This window comes from Pseudorca crassidens, chromosome 7, assembly GCF_039906515.1.
Source record: "Pseudorca crassidens isolate mPseCra1 chromosome 7, mPseCra1.hap1, whole genome shotgun sequence".
Classification (NCBI taxonomy): Eukaryota; Metazoa; Chordata; class Mammalia; order Artiodactyla; family Delphinidae; genus Pseudorca; species Pseudorca crassidens.
The window spans coordinates 85,931,021-85,957,969 of NC_090302.1; the positions used below are offsets into that span (position 1 = coordinate 85,931,021).

General features: G+C 40.9%; 1 protein-coding gene across 8 annotated transcripts in view; it reads left to right on the plus strand.

The window, feature by feature from the left end:
• The window catches only part of AOPEP (aminopeptidase O (putative)), a 361,551-nt gene that overhangs the window by 262,723 nt on the left and 71,879 nt on the right, over nucleotides 1–26,949 (plus strand). For 7 of the 8 annotated variants that reach the window (XR_010945107.1, XR_010945108.1, XM_067744804.1 and 4 more), the window contains 2 exons: nucleotides 13,076–13,138; nucleotides 13,542–13,616. Coding sequence is in view for 6 of the 8 variants with exons in the window: in XM_067744804.1 (XP_067600905.1) it covers nucleotides 13,076–13,138; nucleotides 13,542–13,616 (138 nt within the window). In the remaining 2 variants the exon portion in view is untranslated. Of the gene's footprint in view, nucleotides 1–10,111; nucleotides 12,606–13,075; nucleotides 13,139–13,541; nucleotides 13,617–26,949 lie in introns of those variants that run through there. The other variant, XM_067744808.1, reaches the window with a different exon arrangement.

The following is a 26,949-nucleotide window of genomic DNA, read 5'->3' on the forward strand; positions in this document are numbered from 1 at the left end:
GAATACAGCAGAAAGCCTGAGCAGGGATGATTTTGAATTAATTAATGACCGCTATTTTGCCTGAATATGTTCATTTCTATTCTTTACAGGGCCAAAAAAAAAAATGTGCTTTGTGTGTACAGTAATGTGAATCTCACATTCCAGGGCTTTTCATGTGTCACAGGTATACACGACCCTCTTCCATTTATATATATCTAAATGGTAGCCCTGTATGTCTGACAAAATATTTTGCATAGAAAGTATGGGGCATTCAGGGCTTCCCTGGTGGCGCAGTGGTTGAGAGTCTGCCTGCCGATGCAGGGGACGCGGGTTCGTGCCCCAGTCCGGGAGGATCCCACATGCCGCGGAGTGGCGAGGCCCCTGAGCCATGGCCGCTGAGCCTGCGCGTCCGGAGCCTGTGCTCCGCAACGGGAGAGGCCACAACAGTGAGAGGCCCACATACCGCAAAAAAAAAAAAAAAAAAAAAAATAGAAAGTACGGGGCATTATTGTACTGAAGAGCTGGTATCTTTTTTGGAGTGAATGAATGCAAGTGTGTGTAGAGATTAGGTCTATTGTCTTTGGAAAGATAGATACAACTATTCCTCTCTTGAGTTGGAAACCAAATTAAATAATAAATACCAGGTGGCCAAAACAACAAGTGAGAAAAAGCAATTGGTTGAACAAAAAAGTGTCTTTATGTACCTTCTAAAGCATTTAAGGGATGGTTCCCATATCTGCTTATTTGCTTTCAAAAGCAAATGCCAACTAGAGTCCCTGGCTTTTGCCTTCGTTTGTCCCCTCTGCTGACCCAGAGGAGGAGAGTGTCAGTGGCACAGCCCAGTGGCAGCCAACCAGCAAGTGTATCACAGGTCAGGGTAACAGTCAATGATTGTCAGACTGTCCAAATCCAAATGTGTGTTTAAAACAGGGCAGCGTCCGTGTCACACATATCTCCGAATGGCAGTTCTCCAGGATTTATTGGCGCTTGGTAACGAGCGTGTTCAGCTCATTCAGCAGAAGACCCCATCCTTCCAGGTCAATCCTCCGCTTTGGGCCTTTACAAGCTCAGTATTTTCTGCTTCTGATCCTGTCTAGTTATAATTGCTACCATCACACTCTGAGTGGGATTCGGACAATCTGATGCATAAAATGCAAAGCTGCATTATTCTGAGGTTAGTGAACAAGAGTGGAGGCTGGATGGAGGAGCAGAGTCAAGCGTGTTATATGCAATGTGCTGTCTTCACAAAGCATGCGGTAGTGAAGTTTTGTTCTGCAATCGTCTATGTTGGATGAAGGAGATAACTGATACATTAGATGCAGCTTTGGAGAGAGCCCTGCACCACTAAGCTGTGTGCCTGTGGGCGAGCCACTCGTCTTCTCTGAGTCCTCACTGCTTCTTTGGGGAGTGAGAGGAACAGGTGAAAGTCACAGCCACTTTGAGCCTCATGTCACCGTATGCTGTGCCCAGTACCTCGCTGAGGCCTCAGCTCCTGGTTACCTCTGAAAGGAGGAAGTTGGAATTTACTTTTCCTCTGAGTGTCTTCCTTTCCTCTCCAGGAATCTGTTGAATTGCCCTCAGACTGAAAACTTGCCCTTAGTTAGGAGTGATATCGGGAGAGTTTTCATATGTTTTGTCCTGAGTGGTGTTTTACAAACGTACACTATCAAAAAAAAAAACCCTGTTCATGCCTTTCTTTTCTCTTCCACTGGAAAATTGCTATATGAAAGGGTATTGGGAGAAATCTTAAGTAATAATCAATCTGCCAGAGCATTTATGCTGGTTGATCATTGAAGGATAGGCACTTGCTACTGATTAAAATCAATTATTCACAGATATTAACCTGTTTGACCCTCAGGAGATGAAAAAAATTTTGGTAGGGTTGTTAATGACTTAAAATTCCTGCGTATCAATAAAAACTGCAGGTGAGTTTCACCTTGGACCGTGGCAACTATTGCTAGGATACATTTTGAGACATAAAAGCAAGTACTGGTATATGTCTGTTGTCCAAATGACCTTGGGAAACATCGTCCAGTGAATTCTAGGTTGCTTTTTGAAGGAGGGGAAAACATTGGGGGCAAATGCTCCAGAAGGAGCACTTCCTTTTTAGGCTGCTTTTATAGTTAAATCAGAGTATTTGCCACTTTAAAAATAAAAACAGAGCCAATAATGAAATATTTATGAGAAATTGCTACAGTGATTGCTGCATAGTTTGTAGCAGAATGTTGCAGTGCTCCTTATACTGAGAAAGTAGAACCTATTAGGTGTTGAGGTATAACAAGAAATGATTAAACCCAGATGCTTTCCTAAAATTATATTTTCAGTGCATTTATATGTCTGTTACAAACTGTGCTACATGCTAAAAATATTTTCCTTTGTAGGCCGAGGGAAATTTCAAACCACATCGAGGGCATCATAGATCAGATGGTTTTTCTTAAGAGTGTTAAGGGCATCCTGGTTGTTATCAGCCCAGACTTCACAATATGATATTATTTATGCCCCGAAGAGTCACAGTTCGGTTCTTAATTTCAGCAACTTTATTGGCATGAAAATGCATGGGAGCTAGGCCAGAGTCAATACATCAGAATGGAGGACTGAGACTCTAGGGGCACAAGTGACAAGGCGACTAGACTGGAGAGAGCCCCTTCATCCCTGTGGCCTGTTGCCCTGGGGAGAAGTCACCCCCCAGGTCCAGTGGCTCCTTTGGCCTTTGCTCCAAGCACTCCACCTCCTTTTCCCTCTGTGCTCTCTCCCTTTTCCCTCAGCTCTGCGTGCTGAAACTTCATATTTTGTGCGGCCAACCAAAAACACATTCTCTTTAAGACTCTTCTCGGTTGTATTTATTACAAAGTTGGCTTCTCCTGAGTTCTCACTGGTTCTCTGCTTCTCAACTTGTATTTCTTCAACACTGTCATTGATTTTGTAATTGAGGGATGTCTGCCTGGGTTTGGCATAAATACTTATAGTGAATTAAACTGTAAATGGGTAAATCCAAGAATATATAGGTAGTGTAACTCCCTATAGAATTGTATTTTTTAATTTAATCCTTCTCCCCTCCCCACAGTGCACTGGGGTATACTATTTTGCCTATTAGAATATCCAGAATGAAAAAAGGGCTATCAATTTACTGAGTAGGTGCATTTTATTGAGTACGGTGCTCAGTACATTATACGTAATTGCTATATACTTTTTCTAGTCACAGCTCTCTAAGACTGACATCATTATTATACCCATTTTATAGATGAGGAAAAGCAAATCTGTCTAACTAGAAAGCCCAAGTTCTGAATTATTATATTGGTTTTAAATGCATGTAGCTACTATTAGGATTTTAGATGTTTCTGCATCTAGCACCAGATCGTGCTGGTATCTTCAGAGAAGAATGTAGAAATATCAAATTTCATTTTACGGTCTTTCTGTAACAACAGTGGGCTTATTGTTTTGAGCGAGGTGGGGTCAGAAACAGCACAATCTCCTTTATAATCAGGCATACGAGGAAGAGAACTTGCTCCATTTTGTCCACCAGTCCTTTGGGAAGGGACAGGCAGTGGTTTGCAGCGCCTCAGACGTGTCATATCTCTGCAGGCTCTGTCCAGTGGCATCGTGTCAGTGTGGTGGGTTTTTATTAGGATGTCACAACTCGATTATTTTGAGACCTTTCAAAGATTACTTAGGTTCATAATACGAGACCGGCGTTTGCTTCTGAGGGGAAAGAGGAAGGGAATTAGCATTTACTGGTCTACTTGGTGCCTCTCCCTTTATGCACCATCTCATTTCGTCCTCAGTACAGCTCTGCGAGGCAGGTTTCCTAAGGGTTGTGTGACATGCTCAGGGTTACATAGCTTCTAGATGGCAAGAATGGAGGGTGCCTAGGTCTAAGTTCTCAGGTGTGTATTTCCCATTACATATGGCTTTGTACAGAGGTACTTAAGCCACATTCACAAGCCAGCACCGAAAACAGCAACAGCATATTTGGTTGTACACTAGCATGATTTCCAGCGCCCTTGAACCTGAGAGCAAGGTAGTGAAATAGGAAGTGCTCAAATAGAAGGCAAAGCTAAAACAGACCACAGGATTTAAACTGTAAATTGAAATCCATAATTATAAAAACAATCAAGTGACCAGAAGATTGTTAGGTTTGAGATTCTAACGTACCTAATATTAGTATGAATATACATTAGCTGGGTGGATTCTTAAATTCTGCATATTAAGAGATGTTTATGAGTCTAATGAAGCTCTAATGTTCTTTGCGGTTCTTTTCCATCTCATACTACTGAGCACAAAAGCTGTGTTGTGTGCAGAATGGCTGGGTTTATCCCTACTAGAAAGAAGTTATGTTTGGTATCTAAAGAACAATGAGAGTTTACTGCCTGGCTGACCAATGGTGGATCAAGTTCACATTCCCGGGCTCCTACTCTCCCACCTACACATGCAGGGGGTGGAAGCAGAGTAAAGGGAGGGAGGATACCTCCTCTTTTCATGGGGAGAGAGAGAGAGAGAGAGAGATGTGAGCTCAGGATTTCCTAATATGGACACAGCTGGGCCTGTGTAGCATTAAACACTGATTTAATCCACCGCTGGAGGAAACATCCTACAGAAAGTAGAGATTAGCAGCCAATTAATTCTGGCCCTTCCCATTGTTCTTCTGGAACATCTCTTATATGGATCTAAATGTTTGGTGAACACACATTCTGGAAAATAGCTTTTTTCGTATATTATTTACATTTGGGACAGCCATCTCCCCCCAGTTGTGATGAATTTTGTTCTTCCTACACTGTGTGTGTATACGTATGTACGTGTGTGATCCTATTTCTCTACAGAGGTCGGATGACTTAGGCCCATTCCTCTTGTGACTTTGCAAATTGTGACTTCATGGGGTTCCTTTGGGAGACCAGATGATAGGCAACAGAGTCTGAGTGCCAAGATTTTTAAAGATAGAAATGTTGGAAAAAGAAAAATAGACATGCCGAGGGCCACAGACTCCAGGGAGCACGGGCACTCCATGTGCACCCACTTACAGATACCACACCCATTCCAGTTTAGGGAATGACCAAAGGGACCCAGACGTGAGTATTTGCTTTTCAAGCTAGTGAAATGTTAACATATAGGTTTGTGTTTTAAATTAGTGACTAATATCACGGGAATCCCCTGGTGGTCCACTGGTTAGGACTTGGCACTTTCACTGCCGGAGCCCGGGTTCAATCCCTGATTGGGATTAATAATAATTAATAATAAATAAATAATATAAGGCATTTTGCCAGAGTAGTTTCCCTGTAGCATTGATGTAGTGTGTCTTTCCTGAACAAGGAAGCCCATTTGGTTAGAGCACGGTACCCAAGACTCAAGCTACCCGGGTTGCCTTCTGCGTGAAACAGTAGCTTTTGCACGCAGCAAAGGGTCTTTTCCATTGGTAGCCACTGTCCCCTAATCCTAGCCAGCAATCTTCCAAATGCAAAATGCTTGTTTCCAGAGAATGTGTGGCAGCCATCAACATAATTAGAGCATTGTTCACGGGGGAGGAGTGGGAAATACCACCTCCTGTATACAGAATTCCAGGTCAGCACTAAAATCAGGGTCCCTGAAGACGAGGATCTATGCTCTTTCAGTCAGGATCCAGAATCATATTAACCAGGAACCTGGAAAAAACTCTAGACAGTCAAATATCCATCCATTCTTGCCTTCCTTCTGGGTAGTGTTGAGATCTTCCATTTCCACTTCTTTTTAATTCTTGTGTGTGTGTGTTGTGTGTGTGTGTGTGCGTGCACACGGGCACGCTTAAGTAATCTTGCCCTGAAGTTTATCCCTAAGAGTAAGCTATAGGAAATGCTACCCTAGGTCAGCCTGACAGCCCATCCTGTCCAGCTTTGTGTCTGCCATCTGCCCAAAGGGACTTATTGTAATAGAACACAATAGGTGGCTGTCCTCTGTGGCATTGACCTTGAAATTTAGATGTCTCTCAAACGCCTGGAATTTCTTCATAGTAACCTATTAGAGATGGGTCATCATTAAAATGATCCAAACCAGTGGTTCTCAACACAGGCTGCCCGTTGGAATCCCTGGTCGGGGAGGGGGGGACTTGTAAACTGACTGATGCCTGGGGCCCACTTTCGAAGATGTGAATCTAAGTGGTCTGGAGTGCCTCCTGGGCACTAGGATTTGTAAACCCTCCTGGTGATTCTAATGAGCAGTCAGGGGTTGGCAACAACTGATCTAAAACCACATCTCCATAATTTTATATTTCACCTGTGAAACTCTTTAAGATTATAGTGTCCAAGAATGTTAAGTGCCTGTAAAGAACTGCAGTCATATGGGGATTGAGGAGGATATACTTATACCTGTTTTCTAAAATGTCTGTTTCAATAGACCTTTATGGTATGGGATTATATTTTACGGGCTGTGTTTTAATGAATGGTTGATCTGATCCACATAATAAGCAAATATCTTAAAGCGAGACAGTCGGGCTAGATGTTCCCTAAGCTCTCATGCTAGAGTAGAAAGAACACTACATTTCCAGCCGGGAGGTCTAAGGGCCACACAGTATGAGATATTAAAAGCACTATACTTCCCTGAGACTCAGTCTCTTCATCCTGAAGATGGGACAGTATGAGAAACAAACAGAACAGTCTATATGTGGAAGTGCTTTGTAAACTTAATCTTGTACAAAACTGGCCACTCTGGTTCTTTCTACCAGTTCTGAGGTTCCACGGTCTCTGATATATGTAGTACTTCAGCACTTTTTTTTGTCTTCAGGTCACTTTCCTCCAGCTTCTAGTGACGTTGTGTTGCTTCTCAGTTCTGGTAGTCTACACTTTTGATAAGTAACAACTGCCTTCTCTTGTAAGCACATCGCATGTGTCATTTGATCTTCACAACTCTACGAGAAAGAGGCTTAAAGAGGTCAGACAGCTAATATGTGGCAGAGCCTGGATTCAAACCCAGACAGGCTGTCTGCGCACTCTTTATACCATGCCGCCTTACCGCCTGGTCATACTAGTCTCCTGAGGACAGGGATGGTGTCTTATTCATCTTTGTGTTCACAAAGTCTAGTGCTCTGTTTTGCAGTAGGCAAACTCAATGTGTTCGTTAAGTGAATAACCCGTCTATATGTTCCTCTGGTTTTGATATCAAAAGTGATAAAATACTTGGTTGGTTAACATTTTTATATTAGTCCTCTGTGATGTTTGTATAGTATTATATTTCTTTTTGGCTTTATTTTTTTAACAGTTCTTTTCCTCAAATTTTATAAATAGGGTATAATCATAAGTCCTTACCTTCTATACGTCACTTCTAAGTGTTAATGGAGCGAAATACTAGAACCATAAAATTTTTTTCAGACCCCCTTCCTCCCTCCAAAAGAGAAAAAGACATTTAAAGAAAGAAAAAATAAACCCAGAATATTTTATTTATTTATACTCCTCCTTGTTCAAAAGAGAGTTAAACAAACTCTTAGAAAGCAAAATATAGCATGATAAAAGTAAATTAAAATAAGAAAACTGAAGCAATGTGAAAATAACGTTAGGAAAATAAGATGGGGCCAGGAATTCCATTAGCATACAATATGTACCCCCTGAAGTTCCTGTACTTGGCTTAAGGTAGGGTCACAGAGCTTTCTAGAAGAAGCAAAAAGGATCAATTTGCAGTGTTCATGAGGTAAAACAAACCAGTTGCCTAAGTCCAGCTATTCCTGATGTTGATACTACGGGGAAGTTTTTCCTATGGGTCCTCACAGAAAATTACTATTTAATATAATAAACGACCATCTAAAACCATCCTTACGGTAAACACTGTGATGGATTTTATGGGTTGTTTTTCATAATGCACCTCAATAAAGGTTGATGGCTTCTTCCCAGAATGTAATGCGATAAAAGGAATTTCACAGAGCACCAGTAAGATGCATCCTGCACCAGCTGTGAGGTGGTCTGCCTTAACCCAAGAAAACCTTAGACTCTCCTGGGCAGGAGTTTTGGTATCTGCAAACTCTGTGAACCTCCTGACAATTGGTGTGTTGGGTGGCTGTGCACCTTGGTGTATTTTTCTCTGGGGAGCCAGTAGTTGATAGCAAATGCTTCATCAGATTTTCAGAGGGGATCAAGAAATGGAAGAACTGAGTATGCTACCTCAGGCAAGCTCTGTAAAAGTTTTTGAGCAACAGTGAGTTCAGGGTTATGGTTGCTAAGAGGAGAGATTCTGTCAGCCAGGTCACTGTGAAGCAAGTGTGGGATGGATTTCCTTTTTTGAAAGCTATGCTTTATAAGGACTTCCACTGAGAAGTTCATTTGGCAGGGCCAAAATCTTCTTCAGAAAGAAATTAGGCATTCATTCTAACATACAGACAAAACGGGCAATAAATTATAATACAAATTATAATTTTTCTAAAGTCAAATAAGTCAAATATAAAGATATCATAAAGGAATGTTACATTTTAAAATGAAAGAGCAAAATTTAAAGACATAAACATTGGCTAACTTTGCCCCTACTCCTTGCTTGTTATTATTTGCAACCTGAACTAACCTTGATTTTATTTCCAGACATGTGTAGACTCTTACCTTCTAATTTACCCTGAATATATGTTGGCTATAGAGCCCTTCTGAAGCCAGCAAAAGCTTCTGGACCTTTGTACCTTGTTTGGTATTAAAAAGTCTTTTGACTTCTTATAGTGGATAGTTTTCCCTCTGCTGTGCATAAGGGAGTATAATTTGCCATCTGAAGCTGTTCGGTCTAATTAAAGGGCTTCCCTCATTAGCCCTTTCAGCCTTCTGGTTGCCTAGGAAGGCATGCTGCTGCTTCTCATTCCTCTGGACTGTACCTCATCACCAAGCAGAGGCACACATCCATATTAACAATATGAAATTTGTATCACTATCATTTTCCAGTGAAAGGAGTCATTTCAAGGAGTTACTTCCTCTCGACTAAAAAAAGAAAACAGAAAAAGGATTTTTCCCTCCAAAAGTAATCTCCAGCCACTAGGTTAAGTAATGCTTTTATTTTAAAAGCAATGGCATTTTCCTCAGCTTCTGAAATTGTCTTCAGCTGTTATAAACTGCTTTGACAAGAAAGTTTCTTAAAACATTTTTTTTAAAAAAAACTTGCATCTCTACTAGACAAGCCATTTTTAAAGATATAATTAAAATAGAAGACATCTGTTTTTAAAAGATAGCTTTAAAGTGCTTTCACCACATTTTCAAAGACAGTTATTAGAGTATTCATCCCCAGCTACAGAATTCAATTTTTTAAAAAGTCGTCTTCTTCAAGTTTCACTGGGGTCCTTCACTGGGGTCCCCTGATGAAGAAAGGTAGATTTAGGTGGACAAAAGGAGAAACGTGTTGAGGTTATATTGAACATGCTCAAAGAGAATTAATACTTTTCCAGGGTCATGAAATATGTTAATATTTCATTCCAGATTAAATTCAGCTCCTACCACCATTTTGGGATACAATTTTAGTGAATAATGTATGAGGGAATTAGGAACTTTTATTTCCCATTTCTATTTTTATTTTATTTTTTAAAAAAGGTCATTTTAGAAGTACCCTGGCAATGTAACTGAAAACCCATGGTGTCTCCTTTTTAAAAATGTATAATTCTGTGCTCTTTACAAATTAAGATATTTTAGTAGAGCAGGAGTTAATTAGAAAGATCTTCTTCTTAAGATTTTCCCCCATGAAATTTCATATGCCATTTATTCAGTCATTTATTCCTTTATCCTTCCATTCACTTACTTAACACATTTATTGAGCATCTACTATGTGCCAGGCAGTGTTTTTAGTGACTGGACAAAAATCAGGAACAGAAGGGACAGGATCTCTTTCTTCCTGGACCTTAAAATCCAGTCAGGGAAATAGATATTTGATAAATTAATAAAAAATAGTTATAATAGAACTGTATAACACAAGAGTGAACCCGAATGTAAACTAGGGACTTTACTTAATAATGTATCAAATATTGGTTCATTAATTGTAACAAATTCCTGGCACTGAGGCAAGAAATTAATAATAAAGGAAACTGTGGGTTATGTTGGCACATGGGAATTCTGTGCTATCTGCACAAATTTTTCTAAAAAATAATGTCTCAATAAAAATAAAACATTTTAGGGCTTCCCCGGTGGCGCAGTGGTTAAGAATCTGTCTGCCAATGCAGGGGACACGGGTTCGAGCCCTGGTCTGGGAAGATCCCACATGCCGTGAAGCAACTAAGCCCGCATGCCACAACTACTGAGCCTGTGCTCTAGAGTCCACGAGCCACAACTACTGAAGCCCGCGCGCCCTAGAGCCAGTGCTCCACAACGAGAGAGGCCAGTGCAATGAGAAGCCCGCGCACCACAACAAAGAGTAGGCCCCGCTCCCTGCAACTAGAGAAAGCCCGCTTGCAGCAATGGACCCAACGCAGCCAAAAATAAATAATTATTTTAAAAATAATTTTAAAAATAATAAAAATAAAAAATTTAAATATCTATAAAAGATAATTACTTTCAAGGAAATAAACAGGAAAACACAGTGGGATGACATAATTTGGATTGGGGAGTGAGGAAGACCTTTCTGGGGAAGTGTTGTTTAAGCCCAGCACTAGAGAATAAGTAGGAGCCAGCCAGGCAAAAAAGAGAAGGAAATGCATTCTCAGTAAAGCAAAGTGATACCATTTGAACTACCTTTGTAAATACCATTCTGGTTTCTTTGTGGAGAAGAAAGATTGAGGGGGTGGGTTTGGGGGGCAAGAGGACAAACAAGGAGACAAGTTAGTAGGCACTTAGAATGGACCACAGCTTTTGCTACCCACTCAGAGTCCTAGAAGAGCAGAGTAACAGTAGGATGTTTTCTTGCTCAGCTTGTGCCAGAAACCGTTAGATTCTCTGTGAACTGGGTGCTAGCAAGAAAGGAGACTGTCAATGGCACCGAGATGGTGTTCCCAGGTCTCAGTTCTTAAGATCTTTCCACTGGCTCAAAGGGATTTTTAGAATGAGGAACAATCTTGTGTGTGTGTGTGTGTGTGTGTGTGTGTATTTGAGACCACAACCAGATGAAAATTATAAGGGGAAAAAGCTTTCAAGTACTAACTACCCAGCTGTAACAGCAGATTTTCATAGAAGTCTGTGTAAGGTTTAATTTGCAATAGTTATCTTTCTTCCTGCTGCTGGATTGTTGGAATTTACTTTGGTTTTTGTTTCTTCTAAGACATGTTTTTAAATTGTTGCTAAATCAACAAAGAGGACACTTAAGAGAGGTCCATTTAGGCATGGCACTGTACATCAATATTGAACTGTTTGTATCAGGGAATCTTAGACATGGTGAATTCCCAAGAAAAAAAATTCTAGTGGGTAAAGGGAAATGTCAGTCAGTGATAGATTTCTATTGATTCTGGAACTGTTATTAGTAGCAGGGAAGCTTAAATAGTTCAAAGTTTTATTTCCATTTAAAATTAAGCAGCTCTGCAATTACATAATCCACTTCATCATTTGTAATTTTAACCTGCCTATATTGATGTGCATTTGAGGCTTGCAAGACTATCTATTTTTGTGCATTTCGTTTACAGTAAAAAAATTGTATGCGATGGTTGTACATTATATATAAAAAGATTCGATAACACCTAGAAAAAATCTTTAGCAAACGAGCATGCATTTCATAGCACTTAGCTAATACCGGTTAATATGTTGATTTAACTCTACATAGGGTTTTTTTTTTTTTTTTAATTCCTGTTAACACAAACACCGAGTCAAGAATCTCCCGTTTGAGCAGTCCTGTTGTTTGTTTTAGGAAACAGAAGTGCATCATCAATGTAATTTTAAGTTAGTCCAGTTATGAATCTGGGATGAAGGGATAAAATAAAGTTTTCCACTCTGATGTCTCCATTAAGAAGCTCCCCTTTGTGTAAAATACTCCATGGCAAAGTTGCTTCTATTTAAAGTAGTGAGTTTGATCTTGGCTTTGATCTAAAGCTTTTGATCTTGAAAGAAGGATGGAGTAGCAATAAAGAGAGGGCAAGACAGATTTTCTTTAAAGAAATGCGATAAAGTTAAAGGAATGGTCAACATCAGCAAACGCGAGTGCGACCCGACTCTTCTCCCAAAGCACTCACCCCCCAGGCTGGTTCAGCCCACTTCTGATGAGGATGGAAAGAAAGCCTTTTGGGGGTCGGCGGAAAAGACTGAGGGTATCTCACACTTTTATAAACTGAGTGGAAAGTTTACCCCTATTTATGAAGACGTATTGACCCCTTCTTAAATTCTGCTAGTCGCTTTGGAGGGGTCCACAGGCCGGGCAAGCGCGGCGCCGGCCGGGCTCACCCAGAGCGCGTTAGCTCCCGCGACGCGCGGGCGGAGCCCCGGGTTCGCCTTTCACGCGCTCGCGGCTTCTCCCCCAGGAGGTCACCTGCCACCGCCCCGGAGTCCGGAGGGGCCACTGAAAAAGGTCAACTCAATGGCGTCTAATCCATTCCCAGAGAAAACTCCATTAGGAAAGTTCCTTTCCCTCCGCGAAGGCCATCTGGACACTTAGGTTTCTGACCCGAAGGGCGAGTTCAGGCTGGCCGCGGGGTTGAGGGAGCTTTTGCCGCTAAGCCTTTTCGCCTGCCGGCGGGCAGCAATTCTGCTCCCACCGCGGTCAAGAAGCCCTTTCGCGGTACCCGGGGTCCCGCAGGCTTGTGGGCTGGAAAGGTAAGTGCGCGCGCCGGGGATCGGCCCGCGCGTGGGAGGGCGCGGGCAGGACGCAGGGAGGAGAAGAAAGATGTTTGCGAAGAGAACAATAACACAGGCGGAGCGCCGGCGGGGGTGGGGGCGGAGGCGACCTGCGGGGAGGGCGGCGCGGCCGCCTATACCTTTAAGGCAGGCCCCGCCCCCGCCCAGCGCCCGCCCGCCGCCCGCGCCGCCGCCCGGGCCCCGCGCTCGCCCGCCGCCCGCGCTGTGCCTTAGGTGTTGCGGGCCTCGAGCGTTCCCCGCTCTCCGGCGGGCCGGCGGGGCGGACGGCCCTGGGCGCGGGTTCCGGCCCCAGGCTCCCACCTTCACCTACCGCGGGCGAGGTACGGGGTTGGCGCGCCGAGTTGGTGGGGCGCGGGGGAGGGAGGCTGGGGCGGCTCTCGGGAAAAACTTGACTCTGTCCCCTTCCCCCGCAGCCGCTGCAGAGGGAGCGCCTGGCCGGGGCGGAGTGCGGACTCGTGCGGCAAGTGAGCGCCGAGGTGAGTGCGGGCGGCGCGGTCCTTGGGCTCCCTCCCTCCCCGGGCGGTGGGTCGCGCGTTGCATCCCTGGCGCGGAGACCCCGGTCGGCTGCGTCGCGTGGCAGCGGTGGGTAAGATGGCCCTCGTTCGGGGGCTCTGGCTCCCACCGGCGCGGGGGCGGCAAATCGGGCCGATAACGGAGGGAGCGGCCGGGGCGAAGGTCGCGGCCTCGGCTCGCCGCAGACCCGAGGGCCCCCTGCGCTGAGGCGGCCCCGCGAGCCCCGAAGGGTGCCTGTGGCTCCCCCAGGTGAAGCCGAGGAAGGCTATGTCGCGAGGCTGTCGATCGTTTGTTTCTCACGCTGAGGGGCGGCCCTCAGGACCCGTCGTTCTGTGTTTAAAATGCCCTGTGGTTTTTGAACTTCAGGTCGCCAAATGGGTCCGAGTGAACAGGAGACCCCGAAAACGGAAACGAAAGGAGACAGAAGAAGTGTTGGAAAAGGTAGGGGTCCCCGAAAGAGAGCACTGGATGGAGTTCTTGATCAGTCTCCCCGTCTGGCCCTGAATACTTGGTCGCAACGACAGAGTAGCTTTTTTTTTTTTTTTTTTAAGTTTGCAGTAAACCTTAGATATACCTGGATAGTTCTATAGAAACGCTGGTTGATAATTCTAGTGACTTATCAACGTACTGTGTTCTCAGGAAGTTAGAATGACCCAGGATAGAGATTTCTTTCATGTTTATTAAATAGAGCGTTAGGACATAAGCGAGTTCCATTATTACATTAGACCAGTAGTATTTATTATGGTATTATATTATTATATAACTATCTCTATAAAAGGGGGTTGTTCTGAATAAGTCACCCACAGTATCAGGTTTCTCTGCTTGGTCGTGACAGAGACAGTAGCACACTCATTCATTTAGACTTTAGAGTACTCTGAAAAATGGAGAGAGAAAATGAAAGAAGTGTATTACTTTTGAAACACTAGGAGAGATTTTATTTACTAATGCAAATGAGAAGTTTGTTTTTCTACACTTAGAATTTCAGTATGCTACTTTGCAGAAGTTTGGACTACCTGTTTTCTCCTGAAATTGTGTTAAGTCAAAACTTGATTTGTCATTGTAATAAGTAATACGAAATAAGGTAAGTAGTCTGTCGTTTCCTGAGTGATTTCATTGAAAACTCTCAAAAGTGAATAATGTTTTTACAAACCTTACAGCAGATATGATTTTTGTTGCTTTTGCTTTAATTATTTTACTGTTTTTTGATTCTTGAAAGCACCAAGGGATTAAAATAGCAGTGTGTTGTTTTTCTGCTGCTAGAATGTATGATGAATCACTTCTGATTCTGAAGCCAAATTCTTGCTGATAGCATTGCTGCCAACTTCTGTGATGTGTTGCCTTAGTATGGGCATTGCAGCGTCCGAGAATGTGCACAGAGCACATCGTAATGAAGGTGATACCAAAGTTTCAGAGTGCATTTAAGGATACCAAGGGCAGCTTCTGAGAGAATTACAAAAAGAACTGGCCTAGGAGTATAGTCATTTGTAAGGAGTCATCCAGTGTGTGAAGAGTGTGACTCTTTAAACCAAGAGTCACTTCAGTTAAACAGTAATAGAAAAAGTTGTCATTTTGAATGGGCTTGAGTTTTCTGACCATACCTTGACATGCTATGGTAGGTCGTGTTTGTTTAACTTTCATGGTCTAGGTGTTTTTAAAAATGTTTGTGAGGTGATAGATGGATGAGATCATAAAACGTTCAAAGAAGGAAAAAGAATTACGGCTTATTTAGTATTTTAAAAAATAGTTTTTAGCTGTTATTTTTTTAAACCCAAAGTAAGATTACCCAAGCACACAATGTATCATGCGTAAAAGAAGTGGAAGCCCTTATCTTTGTGGATTACCAGCTACCATCACTACCAAAATCTGAATTTGAAGTAACCGTTATCTGTGACACCCAAGACCTGACCACTGCCTTCTGAGAATGAGAAGGGTAGGGACTGAGGATTTTGCCTTCCAGGAAAACTGGAGTTCTTCATTGAGCCATTTCTCCTTGAGAGAGGCTGTTGTGTTGGAGCTTATGGGGAGGACGCACTTTTGACTTTTCTTAGAAATTGTAGGCAGCAGTTTTGAGGAGGACGTGAAAATGAAGTGGGTTGAGACCATCATGCTGAGCTTCCTTTCCAGGAATGGAGCTTAAAGCTGACTAGCTTTGAGGGTGGAGGTGGGCAGGGCAAGAAGGTGGGAGATTTCAGAATTGTATCAGACAATATTAATTATCAGCGTCTTCCGTCTCTCCTTCTGGTTCTGCACAGCGGCTGAGCCCTTTGCCCACTGTTTTGCCTCTGCCGCACCTGGGAGAGAGTTTGGAGCTCACTGAGGCAAAGCACATGCAATATTTTCAAGGGCAGGGTTTAGAAAGGGGGAGCGATCAGCTGCCAGGGGCATGAGAACAAGTTCTGAAAGGCACAGAAGCTACCCTGCAGCTGGTAGCCGAGGTGTGTCCTCTGATTGCCCGAGTGTCTATTCCAAAACGCAGATCAAATTCTGTGCTTATGGGTATTCAGATAGGTCATTTGTTAACTTTTTGCTGGGATTTGAACCTGTTATTCGTAGGAATGTAGGTAGTTAACTTACTATTGAGTTTAGTAAGTTTTTTTAAATGTTTGCCATAGCAGAAGTCAGTTTTTCTTTTTTCATGCGTTTACTGTTTCTCTGCAACGTTAGAATAAAACTATGGTGTTTTCTGCTTTTATTCATTTGATGTAACTGTAAAATAAGAATATGAGTTTTAGTCGTTTCTGGTTGGTTGTACATTTAAAATCTAGCCATTGCTTTTATTTGCCTACTTTGTCTTTGCCCCTTTCTCTCCCTCCTGCTGCCCTTTCCTCCATCCCGTAAGTCTGTATTTGCACCTTCAGGCCTCAGGCAGAATTCATCCCTGATGGGTGAACTTGTGGGATGACTGGTCTGTATTTAACTATGCTAGGGTCATAACATTTTTTCTCTGATTTTTACTGACCTGCTCGAGGAAGGAAAACAGAAAGCAGTGGTGCAAGGCCAGAGTCTGAAGAGGGGCGTTTGGTGAGGAGTTAAACGTTAAAGAATGGAATCTTACAGGAATGATTATTTCCCCCCCTTAAAATCTTGAAGGCGCTAAGTGGTAGGCATAACCTGGTGTAACTTGAAATACTAGTTGAGGTTTTCAGTGAACTCAGAAGGAGAAGCAAAACAAACTTATACTGTGCTCAGCTGTGGGTTAAAATAACGAATAATGAAATAAAGTAAACTGGGTGAATGAGAGGTACCACCGGTAAAGTGATTTAAGATGCTCTCCTGGCCTTTCCTGGCCTACTGCTGTGTTGTGTCATTCCCACCCACCCACCAGATAGCTCTGCTGTCTCTCTGTGCTGTCTTACGGATTTTCATTTCTTGTCTTTTCTGTAGATGCGTCATTCTTTTGTCTGCATTTTCTCCTGTTTTCTCTCACACTTATTTCCATTTTACTTTATGTTTTAGCCCTTTTTCCACTGGTGTAACTGAATTCCTTTACATTGTTGGTTTTTTCTCCTTCAATTTTAGTTACAAAACTCACCTCTCTTTTGCTTCTGGTCCTCAGGTATTTTCTCCTTACATTCTGATATTCCTTTTTCACTATTTCGGGTTCCTTTTATTTAGTTTGAATAATTTATGCAACAGAAAGGCAAGGGGAATGTGAACAACTATACAAAGAACAACTAGGATGAATGGATCAGGCTGCTCTGCAAGGGGCGGGTCAAACAATGGCGATTGCCACAGTGAATTGTATAATGTATATTTTAAAAAATAATATTAATAGATTTTACTAAATGACTACTGGTTTTGGAAGAACACACATTTTTTTTCCTGCTTTTATTTTTAACTGGTTCAAAGATAAATACAAATTATCTATCATATTGAAAGATTAAGGACTAATATAATGTTCTTATAAATATACACTTGATAATACAGCATTTTCGATAATTCTTTAATCAGTATTCTAAGGATTATATAATAATTTGTGAAATCATATATTTGAAGAAAATATCTGACTGGCATTATGTTTTTTTAGAGGAAGAAAATTCCAGTTTTCATATTTGAAAGAAGTACCTTTTCTACTTTATGCACATCTGAAAATAGAACAAATTTTAAAAATACTAATTTCTAGTCATCAGTAAGTAATATGATGTCAGAAGTACTCATTGGCATACTTTCAAAACATTGAAAATTCAACAATACTAAGGTTTGCTGTTATTATTAACAAGAGCTCCTTCATGTGTGTCTGTTTACAAGCAAGTGCCTTGCTGAGGGTAAGATTGGCCTCTGTTACGATTAGTCATAAGAAACGCTAGGTGCAAATGGTCTCCAATAAAAGCACCCTTTAAGGTTACCTTAATTATTCTTTTCTGCCAGAACCTGAAAAATAATACCCGTAAGCATAAAATTGTTTAAAATTTGGTGAAGTTTTCCTTGAAATATTGAGCGAAACATGAAAATCTAGAAAGATGGTTGTGAAACTGGATTCATAGCATTTAGCGGCCATTTTAGTGGGATCTAAATGGTAAATTCTATTTTCTGAGTCTTTGAGAGAAAATACTGGAACTATTTTCTTTGTGACAGTATCCTTCCTAAATTCTGGACCATTTTCACTCAGCTTTTTCATTTGTTCTTTCCACACGCTTGATTCTGAACTGAAATCATTGATAACCTTGATAATAATTCACAGAAGATTTTTTAAATCCAACTTGGCTTATGCATTTTGCCACATTTATTGCTCCTTTTAAAATTTTACACATTCTAGGAGAATGTTTTTATTACAATTCTGATATTGAAATATTCAAAATGATAAAGGTAGGTACAAATTTTAAACTATTTAATAAAGTGCTTTACTGCTATTTGTCTTTTGTGACAAAGATCTGTTTTCTATTTGGTTTATGATTTCTGGAAAACAGTGTTTAAGACTAATAAAAATTTTCTGTTTTTTTTCTTGGATCTCTAACAGCAGTCGGCAGCGGTGTTAGGCTTGACTCTGCAGCTCTTAGGATTCAAAGCTTGGCAAAACGGCACAAGATGAATTTAGGGAGTGCTGAACCAAAGTTCCCTCCTCTTTATAGGCACTACCTGCATTTAGCAAAATGGTAGGTGTGGGCAGCCAATCTTCTGTAACTGAGGCAGCATTCGTGTTGAGTGGTTTCCCAGGCACTGGTGCCCTTTCCTCTTTTCGAAAATGCTCTTGCCATGTGAGAATTCATAACTAGTCTACATTTATATAGCTGTAACCTCTTACAATAGCTTCATTGATACTTGATCTCGTAGAAAAGCTTTATGGATTCTAATGAGTCACAGCTCTTGAGGCACCAGCCGCCCTCTCTTACGCCTTCCCTATCAGTGAGTGGCTTTGTGTCCTCTCTTGTACTGATTGTGCCTTTGGATGACGACTTACTTGAGTGATAGGAGGAGGCAGAATAATTTATTAAAAATAATTACAAAGAAACCAAACAAAAGGGGGAATTATAACACTGTTAGTATGCAATTCGTTATTTTATTGCTGAAATATTTGGAACTCAGTCTTTTTTGTGCGTCTCCCTCTTTTCCTTGTAAATCCCTAACAAATACATAACTTATTAAATTTTCTGTACCAGGTCTCAGGTTAGATCTGGTTTCACAAGATCTTGGTTGTTTTTTTTTTTTTCCCCCTTAGCTGGACCAAAGAAGAATTGCTGATAAAATGTATTTTTGGTAGCCTCAGGAAGGAGGTCTGATCTGTATAATTTTATAGGATTAAATTTTCATCGATTTCGTAGATTTTTCTTAAGAATCTGCAGTTCTTTAAAGAAAAGTGAGAATTTTGAGTGTACTAAAATTTCTTCCCATTTTCAGCTGGCATGATGGGGAAAATTTAAAAGTCATCCACTTACCCTCATGCACTTATTCACATATTTTAAAAAGACTCTTTGAATGGAACTATTACTGTAATAATAGCTGACACTTATCATGTGTCAAACACTCTTCTCAGTGCTTTACACGTATCAACTCATGTAACTGTACCATTAAAGTAGTTTCACAAAATAGCAATATGATATGTCAGATGCTTTGTGGAGGTAGATGAGTTATAAACAAATCGAATAATTGTTGTAGAAAAGAATGCTTTGGGCAAGACTTAAAAATTCTTTTTAACCCAGGCTATTGACATTCCTAGACCACCAACATAAAGCATACGTTTCTAAGTTAGGAAAATCTCAACCAGCATGTATTTTGGAAACACTTGAAAGTGTGCAGATAATTACACCATTGTTGATTTTAGCAGATTTGATGCCAGCAGCCATCAACTCTTATGTGCCGTGAGAGATGAAAGCCATTTTAATATAAAACATAAGAGTTTGGCTAGAAAAGGGAGGCGGGCAGAGGAAATTTTTGTGACTTTTAGTTTTATAGGAAGCATTAGTTACATTCCTGTGACAGAATGCTTTACTTGGCAATCATTCTCATCTTAGGCATTTTAATGAGCTGCTGTTTTGTGCCTGGTATCATATGGCACTAATAAGATGCATTATTTTAGTAGCACCTACTGGTGTCAGTGTAGTTTAGGGCCTGTCATTGTTTCCATTAATCTTCTATTTTAGGAGGCTGACACTAGCATGTGTCTTTAAGTCTAGCCAACATGTATTTCATTTATATTTCTGGGTCTCTGCACAAAGGAAAAATGACACTCAAGCCTTGTGTTTCCAGTACTTAGAAAAGGACCTGATCACATACAGCCTCAGTAAATATTTGTGGAATGAATTAGATGAGTGAATCTCACAAATGGTACCTTTCTATAAAGTTATACCTGGCTTTTGCATTTAAAAAAAATTTAATGTCCAGGTTTTTATTTTGTTCTCTAATGACGGAGGTTTCCATTAAAGCACATTTGGTAGAGCTTTCCTGGCTGTCGTGGGTCATCTTTTTCATCTCTCCTATAAAGAGAGCTCACAGCCAGGAAGACTGACACTGATCCCAACTCTGCCACCTAATTATGTTCCTTAAGTTTGTCGCTTGACTTTTGCTTTCATCTGAAAATCCTTTCATTTAATAGGCCAGTTAAGCCAATTTGTATTAATTATAAAATTAATATTTACAGTTTTATGATACATTTTTTTCTCTTTTGTCCATTTTTTGGCATTTAGGAAGGCTTGTATTTTTGTTCTAATGGTTACTTTGACATGATAACACATTTCTGCCTCTTGTCCACTTTTTTTGCTCATGTGTATTGATTTCCTGCTGTGAGCAATAGTAAAATTAGATACTAACCTTTTCTTGCCCCACCCCACTCTGTCTTCCATCCTGTGACTTGAGGTGTTGTTACCTTTTAGCTTCCAGGTAAATACCTATGACACAGTCAACAAACTAATAGTATTTTTCATATAATCTTCCCGTCCCCTCTCCCCTTTTTGATAGTTGTACCTACAATGTCAGAGGATGTAACCAGTACATATTATACTGTATCCTTTATAAAATCACTTAGTTTTAATTCTGCAAGTCCATCTATATTTAATGCTCATCACCTACCCTTGTATTGATCTTCAGTCAGTTTGGTTTTTTGAAGCTAGTTTTATAGTGGATTTCTCAGGAAGAGCTTGGGGCAGCAGTAGTTCCTGAGTTCTTGTATGTTTATAAGTTTTTGTTCTTTATACACGAGGGTCAGTTCAACTAGACATAAAATCCTTGGCTCATATTTTCTTTAAGTATCCTAGATATGTTCCTCCATTGTCTTGCATAAAGTTTGACAGTGGCCTCATTTCTTTTCCTCAGAGTGACCTGGTTTTTTCTCCTGGATGCCCAGATTTTTTTTCTGTAAATTCCCCAAATTTTTCTTTAATATAACTCATTGTGGGTCCGTTTTCCCAATTGTCACTTGCTTTTGAGCTTTATTTTCTTCATCTGTAAAATGAGAATAATGATAAATGTTTTTGCCTGCTCAGGGAGTGGATTTGAAGACCAAATGAGATACCGTATATAAAGTGCTTTACGTTTATTTTACTTTCCTGTTACCCTTTAAGATGCCTTGTTGTCAGGAACTTTAAAATTTACAGTACTTCATTTTATAGTCATTCGGATTTGAGTTGGCTTTATATTTGTGAGAAATCTAAAGTGGGTACCCTGAAGTCTTCTGTCTGTATTCTGGCAGTGAATAAACTCACCCTGATCCACTTGGGTAGAATTGCTGGCCTAAAAGCACTGGTGCTTTTTGAAAGTGTCTCATTTAGAAAACTCCATCTCCATTGTATTCTTCTCATACTCTTTCCTGTCATATGTTAGTTTCCCACACAAAACTCTGGGGTTGTGTGATTTTAGTTTATATGTGCATAAAACAAGGCAGAGGAAAAAAAGTTAAAGGACTCTATTTTTTCAGATAATGAGGAGAGCTGAAAACCTGAATCAGTCTAATCAGTCGACATATTTTCTTAGATTTGTTGTATATAAGGCCCTGTGTAAGAAGCTGCTGGAAAATGCCAAAGAAACAGGAGATGTCATTTCTGGCCATGGGAGATAAAACACACAACATATCAAAGATCATTTACTACAAGCTAGCATGTGATAAATAAATCTAAACCAATGTAGCACAAACTAAGGATATGAGCATATGATGCATTTTACCTGAGGCTACCCTGGACTAGAGTTTCCATTCCTGGGCCTTGTTTTGATAAAGCAGCCCTGTACACATGCAGGCTGCAAGTTATGGTGGGAAATGGAGTAATTGAATTAACTGAATCCATTTTAATGCTTTTACCTGATTTGTAAGCACAGATAGGGGTTTGATTGACATACGTATAAATAGTGTTAGTGTCTTTATTGAATATGTGATTTTAAAAAATAAATCCATCCATGTTTTGCAAGTAAGGCTGGAACCCATCATAAAAATTCTTCTGACACTTATGAATCAGAATGATTTGGAAACCCAGGGCTAGAAATGTAATACTGTTTATGATTCTGTGTAATGCATTCCTTATTAAATTCTATATTTACTTAAAGTATTTATTTACTAACTTCATTGCATATCCACAACACATAAAACATAAATGAGTAAGGAGTAGGGAGTACAAAGATGAATGGAAAACAGTCCTCAGAGAGTTTACAGTTGAGATGTAAAAAACTAGAAACAGAAGAAAACAGAATTGAATGAAACCTGTATCAGAGGTACATTAGGTATGCATACAGAGCAATTTGGATCTCATAAGGAAAGGAAGCCATATCACTTTGGGCTATTTGCATTATCCACAAGCCTTGTCCAGGCTAATAGCAGGAAACAAATATCTGCTCCAGTTCATTCAACTTCTGTAATTTTGTAGAATTGAGGATGCCATAATTTCTGTTCTCAAAATTCAGATTGTCTTCATAACATACTGAAACTGTAAAGTCGGTATAGTTGACCCTTGAATAACTTGGAGGTTAATCCAGGTATAACTAGCTTACAGTGAGTCCTCCATATCTGAGGTTCCTCCACATCCCTGGATTCAGTCAACTATGGATCATGTAGTACTGTAGTATTTACTAACGAAAAACATCCGCATGTAAGTAGACACATGCAGTTTAAACTCACATTGCTCAGGGGTAAGCTGTATTTCTCTTTGGCTCACTAATGTGAAATCAAAGTGCTGCAGCAAGTTTAGGCTACCTCTGAACTTGAGGATGTAAATTTTTCCTTCTATTTCTCTATTTTTTTCCCTTTTATTTGCATCTTTCAGTTTGGGGTTTTTTTCCTTCCCTCTAAATATTTGGTTTCAAGGCAAAATGAGAAATGAGAATGTTTCAGAGTTAGGGGTGGTGACTTCAAGTTCCAGAGCTCTTCAGAGTTGCCCCCTCTTGTGATTTTTGGATGTTGTGTTCTCTTATTCAAAAAGTATTCCACGTGTTTTCAACACCACAGATGACCTCTTTTTTTTTTTTTTTTAAACAGTATTTTAAAGAACAGTTATATACCCCTTTTATTTTTTGGTGATGAGAACAAATGAACTTGTGAGGTAGGCCACAAAAATGGCATTAAGTGTATATCCAAATCATTGATCATTTTATGTATCTTTCTATAAATCACACAAGCATTTTTTTAAATAAGGAATACCATATTTATTTTTAATATTTATTTATTTGTTGGCTGTGTTGGGTCTTAGTTGCAGCATGCAGGATCTTTCGTTGCGGTGCGAGGGCTCTGTAGTTGTGGCATGTGGGCTTAGTTGCCCCACGGCATGTGGGATCTTACCCCGACCGGGGATCAAACTGCGTGCCCCCTGCAGTGGAGTGCAGAGTCTTTACCACTGGATCGCCAGGGAAGTCCCTGTTGTTTTTTATTATGAAGTATTCTGTTGTGTGGACGTACTACATTTTGTTTATCTAGTATTGGTTGATAGATGTTTGGATTTTTTGCAGTGTCTGGCTGTTAGCATAGTGGTTTAACTGTCTTCAATGTAGAGCTATTCCTCTTGGGTAGTTACCTAGGACTGGCATGGCTTGGCCTTTTGGTAGTTGTATGTTTAATTTTTAAGAAACTACTAAAAATTGCCACCAGCAATGTTTAAGGTTACAGTTTCTGTGCCTCCTCATCAGCACTCCGTATTATCAGATTTCTTTTTTTTTTTTTGGTCAGATTTCTTTACATTAGCTATTCTCATGGGTATTAAACCATGTTTTTTATACTTAAGGCTTTTATTTCTTGTGAGGATCTGTAAGTATCTAGATAATCCTAATAAACTTTTGTCCTCCATTTTGCAGATCAGAAGGCAGTAGTGCAGTAAATGGAAAATCTGAATGTCTCCCCCAAGATCCCCAAATGAGTCACTGAGCCTAGAGTCCTCATGTGTCAGTGGGAGTCGCCGTGACCTACTTTTGTTCCGACTCTTGTCTCCCTGTGACTCTGGTCCTCCTTGTCCACATAGCCTTGTTAGGTGTGCCTTTCTTTTGATCTTTGTAGAATGATGCATTCTTGTCTCTGGAATTTTGTCTGATGAAATCCAGTTGTTTTCTGCAGAGGGGTGCTAATGTCTTGGAGAGGTGACCCTTCCTGAAGTGCGCAGATCTTGGGTGGCTTGCAGACCTTGGGTGGCTTGGGCCTGGCTCCCAAGGTGGACCCCTGATGACTGTACCACCACGTGTCATCCTGTCAAAGAGGCTGGATACCGCCTTGCCCGAGCCTTGTGGGAGTTAAGTGAGGTGTCTTACCTAAGACAGCTGGCACTAACGAAGCATTTAGTACATTTTGGGGCACCTCTTCAAATAAGATGGTGGAAGACTGACTACCTAATAGCGTGTGGATAGACACCATTCGTTTTTTTTTTTCCTTCTCCACAGTAGTGAGATAGGAAAACATTCTTAAATTTATTTATAGACCAAAAAACCCCCAAAAAACAAAAACAACCCCCCCACCCCCCAAACCAGCCTTGATTTCTTCCTGTAATTGTTCTTTGGTTGGCAGCACATATAGCGGTAGTACTCATACAAGTCTGTATGTTTTGTCTCTATCGTTTGACTTTATTCAAGAAGACGGGTCCTATTTCTCCGCACTACTCTACAGTTTCATTTGCATCTCTCTTCAGTTTGTCTACTACAGTATAGTAAATTGTCGTTGTTGTTGTTCCAAACAGGAAGCTCTCAAAGTGCTCTTCAGGTTGATAAGATTTCTATTCTAGTAAAGCTCCATTTTAAAATCAGTCTATAATCATTTTTTGTACTCAAGTCATTGCTTTTATTTCTTTTCCCCAAACTGTTATGATTTGAAGTTCCTTTAAAGGCTGGTGGAGCTTATACAAATAATGCGCTAATGAATGGCACTGAGTATTGGGCATACCTCCTCCTCTGTTGTCATTTTGCAGTATATTTCTGGTCTAAGGGGAAGACTACCTCTGTTACCTTTCACTAGGCAGTGTTGCATTGTTCAGTTTATTTCCTGACAAAAAGTGAATTCTAGTACAGGTAGTTGTCTTGAAATGATTATATTCTCTAAAATAGTTCTTGGTCATCTTGAGTTTCTAACATAGTTTAGAACATAGTTTTTGGATCTGTGGAAATAATCATCGTTATGTAGTGCAGCTGCACAGAACATTAGAAAGAACTAAAAAGTTCAGGTAACTTAAAATAAAATCGCCAGCTAGGAGCTGTCTAAAATACCTGGAAAAATGATAAATCAAGCACCTGGAGGAGTGTGCTAGTGAATAAAATGTTACGAAAGCTACTTGAAGTCCTTGACACTTGGGTGTGCTTGGCCACAAGAGTGAACAGGGGGGAGAGCATCTCGTGGAGAGTTCAGCAACTCATGCTTCACTTCAGCGCTTTATTTGGAATGCTGTACAGGACTGGAGTTGTTAGACTGGGGGAAAGGCCTTATTGCTTCTCTGACTCCAACCCTTGTTTTACATGTGAGAACATGGGGGTCCGCAGTGCTGGCCTGGGACCAGGCCCGGCTCTGTCCCCCCGTGCTCTTTTCAGCTGTCTGCCAGGGCAGCTCCTCGAAGTAGGAGGTGGGGAGCAGCTTTGGATGCTGGGCCAGGAGAAACGTGTGCAGCTGGTCTTTGTCGTGTTCTGGGGCACAGACACCTGGGGGTGGCAGGAAGCAAGGTCTGGGAGACTCAGGCTGCCCCTCCAAGGCCACCCCTTGTGGCCTAGAAACTCGTCCAGAGTGAGGGCCTTTTCATGGTTTATGGAGGACTCTCCCATCCTGGCTTGGTTAGGTGTGGACTGGGTCAGATCTTGAAGGCTCAGGCCTTCCAAAGAGTGGGTAAGACTACGTGGTGAGACAGGTGTCTTCAAGGGTTGGTGTGAAATTTTGCTTTTCATATTAAGTTAGTAAACTTTACAGGGCATAGGTTATTTGAGGTTTTTGTGATATTTGTCACGGACCAAACAACTTTGACATGAAAATGTTTTTGCTGTTTTTAGTCAAACAATAGTGTGACCAGATAACAAGCCATTTTATTTTGGAATGCAGTAAAGGTACTCTCACAAATGCCTTTTCTTCAGTCTGTGCAGATATTTTTTAATATATACATTATAATTTTTTTCTAAAATGCATGGCTGCTTTCCATGTTTAAATATATTCATACCTTGATGTATTGCAAATTTAAAGTGAAGTGAAGTTTTTCTGTAATCTTTCTGAATTGGCTATTTGCTTATAGGCCAAATGAAACCAACTCTACCCCCAAAACAGTATTAATAAATGCTGAACTTGGGTTATAAAAGGTTTAGTCCCCCAGATCTCTATGTACTATTGGCAGGACAAAGTGAATAGGAATATTATGGTTTGCGGAAGAAACTGCTTGTGTGTTTTCTGCGATACAGCGGGCAGATAGTGTCTCAGGTGGGCAGGTGAAAAGAAAAGGTAGGTACTGAGCTGCTTCAGACTTGTCGAAGGCGCCCTTCCCTTCGTTCCCATCAAAATGAACGCTGCTGGAGAGAAGGCACTGGATGATACTCCCGTATTGCCAACCCTGGCATACTTTGAGTCTGTATTAGAGATTAAGTCACTGGCATGGCCAGCAGTAGCATTACCTAATCGTAGAGCACCAGGTTATCATAAGATGAATCTAAAGGATGCTGAACTATCTTCCATCAAAGGATCACTGATGTACCACTGTGCATGTATAGCTTGGGTGCGTGTGCATGCAGACACACACACTTTAACCATTTCATTGGCCTTTTACCTCTGAGCTGGGGAGGTTTTGGGCTGAGACTGTGACCACTATCTCCCATCTTGGAGGAAAGCTGCAGCCGCTATTTCCAGAACTGGCGCTGTTTGCGTCTGTGTCTGCCTCTGACTCATGCTTCCCTAGAACTGCCCTGGGCATAATGCAAA